This window comes from Marmota flaviventris, chromosome 10 (assembly GCF_047511675.1).
Source record: "Marmota flaviventris isolate mMarFla1 chromosome 10, mMarFla1.hap1, whole genome shotgun sequence".
Taxonomy (NCBI): Eukaryota; Metazoa; Chordata; class Mammalia; order Rodentia; family Sciuridae; genus Marmota; species Marmota flaviventris.
Window position 1 is genome coordinate 78,517,761 of NC_092507.1, and position 11,548 is coordinate 78,529,308.

The following is an 11,548-nucleotide window of genomic DNA, read 5'->3' on the forward strand; positions in this document are numbered from 1 at the left end:
GCAGCAGCAGGAACAAAGTAGACACCAACTCCACATGCAGCTAACTCCACCCTTAGTCTCAGAGGGCAAGTACCTTGATCTGCTTCTCAAAAGTGGCACCCTGCATTGTCTGCATTACAACATCCATCCTCTATTTATAGTACAGAGCATCCAGCAGACTTAGGTCCCAGTCACTCTGTTAAGGCACACTGGATTCACAAGGCAGTACTGCCTTCTCCCTCAGCCCCAAACAGTGCACCAAGGATGGTAATGTACAGAGGTTTCTAACCCCTACAGCAGTTCAGACTCAAGACATAGTTCACTTAATCAATATGGCTCCTGCCTACAGCATTCTGTGACATCACTGGGAAATGAGGTGAGATCCTTTTCCGAAGCAAGGCTACTAGGCAGATTTCAGGTTATTTATCTAAGTGGGCTGCCAACCTATGATGATTGTAAACTTTCCAGTACATAAGATTGCCAGCATCCACAATGAAACAGTCTGCTGGAAGTTCCTTGTATACTCTTATCCCTGCAAAAGAGACTCCCCCTCTCCCAGCTGTGAAGATACCAGGGTATTTCATTTCTCTTAGTCTGTGGTTTTCTCAGATCTCTCAATCTTCCAGTCTCTTGCCAATTTCTAGTGTTCTGCCATGGTCACTCACCTCATAATGCAGCTATGCACCTGTTACTTTGGTTCTTTGTGGAGGAAGGGATGAGAACTGGTATATCAAACAATTTTGAATCTCATGTATTGCTTGCTTTTTTAAAAAAAAATCTTGATTATTGATCATATAGCAATGAAAATTAATTCAAAGATTCTATTACATACAGTCAATCTTTAGGGGTATTTATCAGAAATGGTTAGATAAAAAAGTATATTGTTCCATATGAAGTTGATATTAAATACCTTGTGGGACCTAATCCATTTTATGTTTAAAAGTTAAAATATGGGCTGGGATTGTGGCTTGGTGGCAGAGCGCTTGCCTCACAAGTATGAGGCACTGGGTTTGATCCTCAAAACCACATGAAAATAAATAAATAAAAGTATTGTGTCCATCTACATCTAAAAGAATATTTTTTTAAAAAAAGTTAAAATATTCAGGTTTCATCCAAAAGGTAATCTTGTTCATTATTTATTGTCCTTTTTCCAGGTGGTATAATCCAGTATAAACTGTTTTTAAAATCCTACTCAACTCTAAACTCTTCTCCACAACCTGCCTTCCCCAAATGGATGGAATCCATTTTCTTTCCTAAACAGAATTTTAACATTTTTTGCTAAATTATGAAGAGCAGGAGGACATTAGTAGATTCAAACTTTTAGACTTCTTTCTGTACTTAATAATGTTTGATCTTTTCTCTCTGTGTGAATGTTATTAAATCAGAGTAACCTCGTTATCCTCTCAAAATCCTCCTTGTTATGTTGAAGATGGGAGTCCCTTCATACCTCTCATTTCATACATATACATTTAGTATTTTTGGTTGTTTCAGATTGACCCCAATTCTTGGCATTCAGAAGCATTCTCCAAAAAATGTGGTGTTTACACAGTTCATAGCCACCCTGCTTGAAGAATTACAATTAAAGAATGAAGACCTTGAAAGTTTAACCATCATATTTAGAACTAGCTGTTAACCAGAGTGGTAAGTTTTATTTTGCTTTTTTTTTTTTTCCATTTATTGCCTATGTGGATTCTTTTTATATTGGAAAAATTTTTTTATGGTGTTGGAGATTACATCCAAGGCCTCACACATGCTAGGCAAGTGCTCTACCACTGAGCCACACCTCTAACCCCATTTTGGAAATTTTAAAAACCAAGTACAGACCTCAAGATGCTTGCTGAAGGACATAGTATGTCTTAGTTTTCAGCTGCATCAGTCACTTCTATCTACTTTTCTTACCTTATGCCCCAAACTATTGCTGTTTCTATTTTATAGGCCATAGAAGTTCTGTTTCATTCCAGGAAACTCCACTATCAACTACTAAAGCCCAGGCCATCCCACATGTCCCATCTGATAAGTTCCTTCCCAGGAAGTATCAATTTACTTCAACCAGCTACTGCAGTGATCCACTGTGAACATCCTCATCCTGCTACCCCTTTGAATGAAATCACTCCCTACCCAGCCAGTAACTTGGTCATCTCATGTACAGATAAGCAATTGAATTTACATGTCTGGCTTTGATGAATCTTAATCCTGCTCCCAGATAGATAGCTCTTTCCTTTCCTAAGTCCCTGCCTCTTTCAGAATTGCTCATCAGAATGTCCCCTAACTCTTCATACCCTTCTTATTTCTCATGCTTCCAAGTGCTTAGATAAATCTAGATTTAATTTAATTGAAAGAATTCATACTAAATTACAAGTGAAACCCTCTCAGGAAGTGATTTTAATACATAGAAAGAATATTTGAGAGAGGTATCTTATCAGGTAAAAAAGAACAGAGGCTGGGGTGCAACTCAGTGGTAAAGTATTCAAGTGTTTGCTTAGGATACATAAAACCCTGGGTTTGATCACCAACACTTTAAAAAAGGGGGAGGGGGAATAGGGAAGACCAGCATCCCTTCATTGAACTTGCTAGAAAACAGAATATAAGGAAATAGCATTGTAACTGCCTCCAGTGGCCTTTTCAAGTAATCCTGCTACCCTGAAGACCCTAAAGCAAAAGCTTTTATTTAGGGAGTAAGCTCAGATTGGTTTATATAAGTTTATAGCATTCAAAGGCCTTTAAAGAATGATGAGGTGGGGCTGGGGATGTGGCTCAAGCGGTAGCGCGCTCGCCTGGCATGCGTGCAGCCAGGGTTCGATCCTCAGCACCACATACAAACAAAGATGTTGTGTCCGCCGAAAACTAAAAAATAAAATATTAAAAAATTCTCTCTCTCTCTCTCTCTCTCTCTCTCTCTCTCTCTCTCTCTCTCTAAAACAAACAAACAAAAGCATACCAAAAAGTGTCGTCTTTAAAAAAAAAAAAGAATGATGAGGTTGGAATGTTTTGTTATATTGAATGCTAGTTCAGTTAATCATGGTTCATGACACCCTAGTCTATTGAAGTCCTTCTAGACTGACTTTAATTAATGGATACTAATTAAGAATTATTTTAATTAGCATATTTTAAACTTATATGTAAACAGATGGTGTTAAAGTGGTTTTTTAAGGACTTTCAACAGTGGATTTAACAGTTCCTGCGTGATCACTGTTTATTTACATTGTTCATTTGCTGAAGTAATCAAAGGTATATTTTGGCATAAACTTTGCACTATTATAAAGGATCATGAATGAATGGGGCCTTATTGCATAATTTTCCAAATGAGAAATGGAGATGCTTATAAGTAGGTGAACAGTTTTCCTTTTTTTTTTTTTCTGTTTTCATGATTTTTATAAACCATGGTAAATTTGAGTCTAAAGATTTTAATGTTTAGGAACCTCAAGATTACTGCTAGCTAGTGTATGTGAATATGCTTTCAGTTACAAATAACTAGGGAAAGAATCTAGCTCCAACTAGCTTTTGTTAGGGTGGTGTATTATCTTTTGCTCCTTAACAAATCACTCCAAAACTTAGTGGCTCTGTTGAGCTTGGAGTCTTTGCTCTCTCATGAGGTTGCAGTTAAGCTGTCTACTGTGGCTACAATATCATGTGAAAGCCCAGATAGAAGATGATCTCCTTTCAAGCTCACTAGTGTGTATTGGCAATATTTAGTTCCTCACAGGTTGATGAACCAGGGCCTCAGTTTCTCACTGACTGTTATCCAATGACCCCACTTAATACCTTGCCTTGTGAGCTTTTGTAGCCTACCTCATAGCATGGTATGTGTCTTCCCTCACAGTAAGCAAATGAGAGGATACCCAAGATGGGAGACACAATCTTTTAGTAACTCATGCCAGAAGTGACATCCCATCACTTTTGCTATGTTCTGTTAGAAAGTAGGTCCAGCCTGAGGTCAAGATGAAAGTCTTATATAAGGATATGATTACCAGGAGGTAGCAATCTTCAAGGGCCAATTTAGAAACTACCAGAAGTTGGCAAAATTGTTCAGTAGATCCTAGTTTTATATATAGCAAACCACATGGTCCTAGTGAGAGTCTTGAAGTTCACACTGATCAAGAACATGCCTGAATTAATCCTTGTGGCCTTGGGAATGCTATGGGCTAACTCAGTAATTCTGACATGAGAGAGAGAGAAGCAGGATTTTCGAACTGATGTAGTTCAGTCAGGGGCTACCCCTGGGTTGAATACATAGCTGGATCTCTTCCACCCAAACTACTATTGCTACATAATTGCAATGTGTATTGGGAAGGCAACACAGCATCAATATACTTGTGAAATACTTGAGGTGTTTTATTCAAATTATCTTTTTTTGCTTTACAGGTATAATTCAGGAAGACAGACTAGAAGATGAACTTCTACTTACCGTATCTGGAATTCGAGTTATAGTGATGGTTGGTGGTGACTGATAATTAGCTTTGTTCTAACAACAGCATTACTTTCTCAGATTTCATCCCACCCAACCTCCCACCTCCCTGTTCCTAACTGCAGAAGATAACTTCCCCAGATACAGGAAAACATTACTGCAACAAGGCTAACCAACTCCTTGCAATCTACCTACAAGAGATAGTTGGGTTTTTTTAATTTGAAAAAAAAATAATAATAATAGGGCTGGAGTTGTGACTCAAGTGGTACAGTACTTGCCTAGCACGTGTGAGGCACTGGGTTTGATTCTTAGCACCACATATAAATAAATAAAGTCCATTGACAACTAAGAAAATATTTTTAAGAAAAAGAAAATAGAAGTCAAGGTGAAACATAAATATTAAAGAGGCCTCTAGATAATGCTAGCCATCATCATCAGTTGACAAAAAATTTTTTTGAGAAAATTACCATTTGGACCTCCCAATTAAAGAATAGCAAATAATAATTAAGTCAATATAGATACTAAGATGAAACCTTTTAGAAATCTCGTCATTCTGCATGCAGTGGAACATGCCCATAATTCCAGTGATCAGGAGACTTGAGACAAGAGGATCACAAGTTCAGGGCCAACCTCAACTCAGCAAGACTCTCAGCAACTTAGTGAGACCCTATCTCAAAATTTAAAAATTAAAAGGACTGGGATGTAGCTCAGTGATAAAGTTTTGATCCCTGGGTTCACCATACACACACACACACACACACACACACACCCCAAAAAAATCTAGTCATTATTCTTTTTTAAAAGTTAACTCTGCTGTAAAATGGTCCTGACCAATTGGTTAACCTCTCAAGTCTAAATCAGGAGAATCCCAGCTCTGGAATTTAGATTGCTTTTCAAAATATCAAGGATGCAAGTTAGCTAGGCCTCGACGGCAGTTGGGTAAAAGACTCAGAAAGTTTGGGGAGCTTTTCTAAAAGGCCAAGAAAAAAGATAATAATCATATCTATACTCTTGGATACTGGAGAAAATGACAGCTACTAAAGCCAAACAATGGAAGGGCACCAATAAACACCTTAGATGAATAGGGCCAGGAGATAGAGATGAATTCTTTTCCTGGCTCTACCAATAAGCTCTATAGCCAAGTCACATAAACTTTCTAGATTTCTGTTCTTTGTGAAATAAGACCATAGGCCATACAGACTCTATTGAAAAGACTGCAAAAACTAAAACTCTGCACACAGATATAGGCTGCTGCTACCCTGTCATTGGTCTTGGGCACCTTTTTTTTTTTTTTTTAATGTTTCCCCCTTTCAAGTTGTAATTTCTAATTATTTTTTTAATATTTTTTTAGTTGCAGATGGACACAATACCTTTATTTTATTTGCATATTTTTAGGTGGTGCAGGGGATCAAACCCAGTGCCTCATGCCTGCTAGGCAAGCACTCCACCACTGAGCCACAACTCCAGCCCCTCTTGGGCACCTTTTTTTAAAATCTCCTCTGACTGGATGAGGACCTAACCACAACATAAAATTACAGTGTACTAGAACTAATCAAGTTCAGATTCACAGATTACAAGATCAATATACAAAAAACAGTTGTTTTGTACCAGCAATGAAAAATCCAAAAATGAAAACAAATTCCATTCACATCCAAAGCAATTAAAGAAATGTGAAGATTGAATAATGAAAACAAAAGTATTTCATGTTCATGAATTTGAAGATCCAGTATTGTTAACAGATTCTCCCCAAATTAATATACAAATTCAATGCAGTCCCTATGAAAACCACAGCAGTATGATATTTCAGTATATTGATAGGTACTGATCAAATTAGGGTAATAAGCATTACCATATTCTTATCATTACTTCTGTGGAGTCTAAGAACTCCTCTCTTCTAGTTAGTCACAAAATATATATTATTGTGAACTATGGTCACCCAACTATCCTACCGAACATTAGAACTTACTCTGTCTAGTGCTCCTTATCCAACCTCCTGCTATCCTCCATCACCTGCATCCTTCCAGCTGCTAGTAATGACTCTTTAACTTTTTTTGTATATGTGGTTCTGGGGTTTGAACCTAGGACTTCATGCATGGCATGCAAGTACACTACCACTGTACCACACTCCACTGTACCATACCTCTGACCCAAGATTAACATTTTTAAACACTCAAATATGCGTGGGAACATGCAGTACTTGCTTTCTGGTATCTGACTTATTTCACCTAACATTAAATGGCCTCCAGTTCCATCCACTTTGCTGCAAACGATAGGATATCATTCCTTTTAATGGATGAATAATATGCCACTACGTACATTTTCTTTATCCAGTCATGTTGAATATATTAGTTATTATGAATAGTGCAACAATAAACATGGGCATGCAGGTGTCTCTTTGATATGCTGATTTCATATCCTTTGGCTTTAGCTCAGGAGTGGGATAGCTGAATCAAGTGGTAGTTCTTAATTTTTTAAAGAAACTCCAAATGATTCTCCATATGACTGAACTATTTCACGTTACCACCAGCAGTGTATAAGAGTCCCTTTTCTCCTCAGCCTCACCAGCGCTTGTTTTGTTTAGTTTGCAGCTCTGAAAATAGGCCTTGTGCATGCTAAGCAAGCACTCTACCACTGAACTATTCTATTGGGGTGAAATGTTAGCTCATTGTGATTGGGTTTTTTTTTTAATTGTAGATGGACACAAATGCCTTTATTTATTTATTTATTTCTATGTGGTGCTGAGTATCGAACCTGAAACCTCACACGTGCTAAGCAAGTGCTCTGCCACTTCCCAGCCTGCTCATTGTGATTTTGTTTGCATTTACCTGACTGCTAACTGGGATAATAATTTTTTTTTTAATATTTAAGGAACTAGGCATGGTGGTGCATGCTTGTAAAAGGCTAACGCCAGCCTGTGCAACTTAGCAAACCCTTGTCTCAAAATGGAGATAAAGTGGTGGAGTGTTTGCCTGGTATGCATGAGGCCCTGGGTTCAATCTCTGGTACCAACAAAAAAGGAGGGGGTGGTAATTACTATGATTTGATCTTTGCACGCTGTATGTATGTATCAGAGTTTCATTCTGCACTCTATAAATTTATATAATTAAAAGAATAAGACTAAAAAGTAACAAAGCAAGTAAACATGCAGTTACTGATTTGGGAGAAAAAAAAAGTCACAGCAGGCTTTTTTGGAAAATGAACAAGCTAATTTCAAAATTTATATGGAAATGCAAAGGATCCAAATCAATAATCAAAACAATTCTGAAAATGAACATTTCCTGATTTCAAAACTTACTAGAAAGTTATTCTAACCAAGATAGTGTATATTGATATAAAGATAGCAGGACAGATTAGTGAAACAAGTAAGTCTAGGAATAAACCCTCACATTTATTGTTAACTGATTTTCAACAAATGTGCCAAGACAATTCAATGAGAAAAGAAGATCTTTTCAGCAAATAGCACTTGGGCATTTGGATATCAGAGAGAGAGAGACCGACCTACCAACCGACCGAGATCCACAGCACCGTATACAAAAATAAACTCAAGATGGACCAGAGGGGCTGGGGTTGTGGCTCAGTGGTAGAGTATTTGCCTCACACTGGGTTCAATCCTCAGCACCACATATAAATAAAATAAATAAATGTATTATGTCCATCTACAACTAAAAATAGTTTTTTAAATAATGGATCAGAGACCTAAATGTAAGAGCTAAAATTAGAAAACTTTTTAACAGGAGAAAACTTATATGATTTTGGTTTATGAAAAGAATCCTTAAGACATCAAAAGCACAATTCATAAAAATATTACTAGATTGGATCAAACTTTCACACATCAAAAAACAATTGGCCAGATACATGGCACATGCCTGTAATTCCAACAACTCAGGAGGCTGAGGCAAGAGGATCACAAATTCAAGGCCAGCCTCAACAACTTAGTGAGGCCTTAAGGAACTTAGCAGAACATAGTCTCAAAAAAAAAAAAGAACTAAGGTGTAGTTCAGTGGTAAAATACCCCTGGGTTTAACCTCTAGTACCAAAAAATTAATAATAACTGATACATGTACTTGAAGCAGGGGAATTTTATATGTGTAAACTATACCTTTATAATATACTATTTATGTGCTGGGGATGTAGCTCAGTGGCAAAGTATAAGCCTAGCATGAACAAAGCCTCTGGGTTCAATCTCCAATAGTGCAAAAATGAAATAATTCAAAAAATCATTAGATAATGACAGAGCCCCTCTCTTTCTGACCTACTAGTGACACCCACCAGAGGTAGGAGGGATAAAGGTAGTAAGAAGTATCCAACTTATTCCAAACCCTGTGCCCATAGATACCTTTTCATTTGTCTTCCACACCCTGCAGGGTCTTAGGTGAAAAGCCAGTTGTTCACTATAGAAACATCAGGAATTCAAATGATCCAATGGCCAGATATACCACTGTACCATGTCACTGCAGGGGCAGCTGCTTTGGGGAGTGTGGCAACTGCCTCTCACATACTCCTGTTAAGTTTGTTAGCCTGGGAAAACCAAGCAGAATTCAGTTCAAAGTGATGTTCTGGATCTTGGTTTTTAAATATTTTTATTAAAATCTCCTTGGAAAAATGCCTAGGTTTAAGGTTGGGGCAGGGAAAATTACAAGATAAGCTTGGAGTATCTTGTAGTACAAGAAAATTAAAAAGTATCCAAAAATATGAAAGAATAGGATCATGTCAAAGGAACATGGGAGCCAACCTGAAAGAAGTCCCAGTGGCCAATTCTGGAATGATTTTAGCAACAAAATAACAGTATGCCCAAAATATAAAATATACATGAATCCATACTGATATAAAAGACTGAATAGGGCCGGGGTTGTGGCTCAGTGGTAGTGCGCTTGCCTAGCATGTGTGAGGCACTGGGTTTGATTCTCAGCACCACATACAAATAAATAAAATAAACGTCCATCAACAATTAAAAAAAAATATTTAAAAAAAAAGACTGAATAAATAAATGAGGGAAAGGAGACATATCTTTAAAGAATAACTTGAAATAATACATGTAGGGTCTTCCACACTAACCAGAAAGAGAGTCTATATGGTTTTGCTCTGGGTTCTCATCATATAGGGAAAGTTGAAGGCTGGAGTATAGTTTAATGATAGAGCACTCCCCTAGCATGCATGAGGCCCTAAGTTTGTTCCCCAGCACTACAAAAAGGAAAAGAATATCTAGAATTCTTGATGTCCTCTATATAGAAACATCAGGAATTCAAATGATCCAATGGCCAGATATACCACTGGTACCATGTCACTGCAGGGCCAGCTGCTTTGTGGAGTGTGGCATTCTATAGATGTCTTCAAATTCCTTGCAACAGGAACTCATGTAGATGGCACCAACCTTAACTTGAAACTGGAATAGTGCTTCTACCTCATAAATCTGAAGATGACCTAGGAGAAAATTCTACTAGTGTCTCAGACCATTGTTACCACTGAAAACTCAGCTCATGTTGATGTCATATCTTCTGGGAATATTGCCAGCAGGCTGTGCTGAAGTTGGCTAATACTACTGGAGTCACTCCTGTTGATGGAAAACTTTGCCAAATTCAGGCAGCCTTATAGGAACCAAGTCTTTTGGAGGTTACCAATCCCAGGCCTGATCACCGTTCTCTGAGGTTTTACATTAACATGCTTAACAATGCTCTAACAGATTCTGCTCCATGACACATGAGTACTTTGATCCATGCAGCAACAAAGGGTCACTCCATTGGTCTGATATTATCAGATTCTGGCTATTGTGGTTTGGATATGAGGTGTCCCCCAATAAGTTCATGTGATAAAACAATGCAGGAATGTTCAGAAACAAAGTAAATAAATTATAAAGGTTGTAACCTAATTAGTGGACTGATCCACTTAATGGATTAATAATTTGAATGGCTTCTTAGGTGGTAACTATAGGAAGATAGGGTATGGCTAGAAGAAGGTGGTCACTGGGGGCATACCCTTGGAAATTACATATTTTATCCCTGGCTCCTCGCCACTCTCTGTTCCTTGGCTACCAAGACCTAAGAGCTTTCCTCTATCACACCTTTCTACCATGATGTTCTGCCTCACCTCAGGCCCAAAGCAGTGGAGCCAGTAGACCATGGACTGAACCTCTGAAACTGTGAGCCAAAATAAACTTCTCCTCCTAAGTTGTTGTTCTTGGGTATTTTGGTCATAGCAATAGAAAGCTGACTGACACATTGGTCTAAGAAGTTCTATGTGGTCTCTGGTGAGCACCTATGGGAGGTCATAACTGATCTCTACTTCTAGAGATCCTGAAAAAGGAAAGTAGGCCTCTGCTGAAAAGGCTGTGGCCTATGAGGAATTTCAAAGAGAATAGACTGCTCCAGCTTCTCAGTTTACTACTACTCAGTCTGAGTCAGGTTGTGCAGGTGCACTCTGCACCTCTTCAGTAGGTCCTAACTGAAAATAAGCATGCAACTGGCCACTAAGGACTTGTCTAAGCCTTCCACTGCACACACCTCTAGATGGGTAGGAAGACCAGTGAGTGGCTCAAGCTGCTTTCCCACAGGCTCTTAAGTGGAAAATAGAAATGCTGTTGGGAAAGAATCATCCCTTCCTAAATAAATCATACATGTAGATACTTCTCCTTCCAGGAGGTAGGGCTTAGTCCACCCTTTGTAGATAGGTCAGTGACTTACTTCCAATGAACAGAGAAAGGAAAAACACTAACTTTACCATACAGTAAAGATTAAATCACCAGAAATATCATATGCTATCATGTACTCCTTGATGTATATGATAAGAAGGGTACTTCACCTCTGTGGAATTGTTCCCCCAAACCCATAACTTTAGTCTAATCATGAGAAAATCAACAAATCCATTTTGAAGGCTATTTCCATATACAGTACTTAGTACTCCTCAAGACTGTCAAGATCATAAAAAACAAGGTTGAAAAGTTGCCACAGGTTGGGGAGACATGTAAATGAAATGTATGAAGGGTGTTGGGTTGGGACTGAAAAAAGACACTAATGGAAAAAAATGTGAAATTCCAAAGAAGTGTTGTCAGTAGTAATAAGCCAATACCATTCCTTGGTTTTGGGGAATATTGAATGAGGGGTATACAGATCTTTGGAACTTCCTGTAAATTTAAAAAAAAAAAAAAAAGCTGCAAGGTGGTATATATCT

General features: G+C 38.0%; 1 protein-coding gene across 2 annotated transcripts in view; it reads left to right on the plus strand.

The window, feature by feature from the left end:
• Rpap2 (RNA polymerase II associated protein 2) overlaps nucleotides 1-10,548 on the plus strand; it is a 103,705-nt gene extending 93,157 nt beyond the window's left edge. Inside the window, exons 12-13 of one of the 2 annotated variants that reach the window (XM_027935146.2) lie at nucleotides 1,471-1,620; nucleotides 4,342-10,548. In XM_027935146.2, coding sequence (XP_027790947.2) covers nucleotides 1,471-1,612 — 142 coding nt within the window. In that variant the 3' untranslated portion in view covers nucleotides 1,613-1,620; nucleotides 4,342-10,548. The remainder of the gene's footprint in view (nucleotides 1-1,470; nucleotides 1,621-4,341) is intronic. The other variant, XM_071618047.1, reaches the window with a different exon arrangement.
• The last annotated feature ends 1,000 nt before the right edge of the window (nucleotides 10,549-11,548 follow it).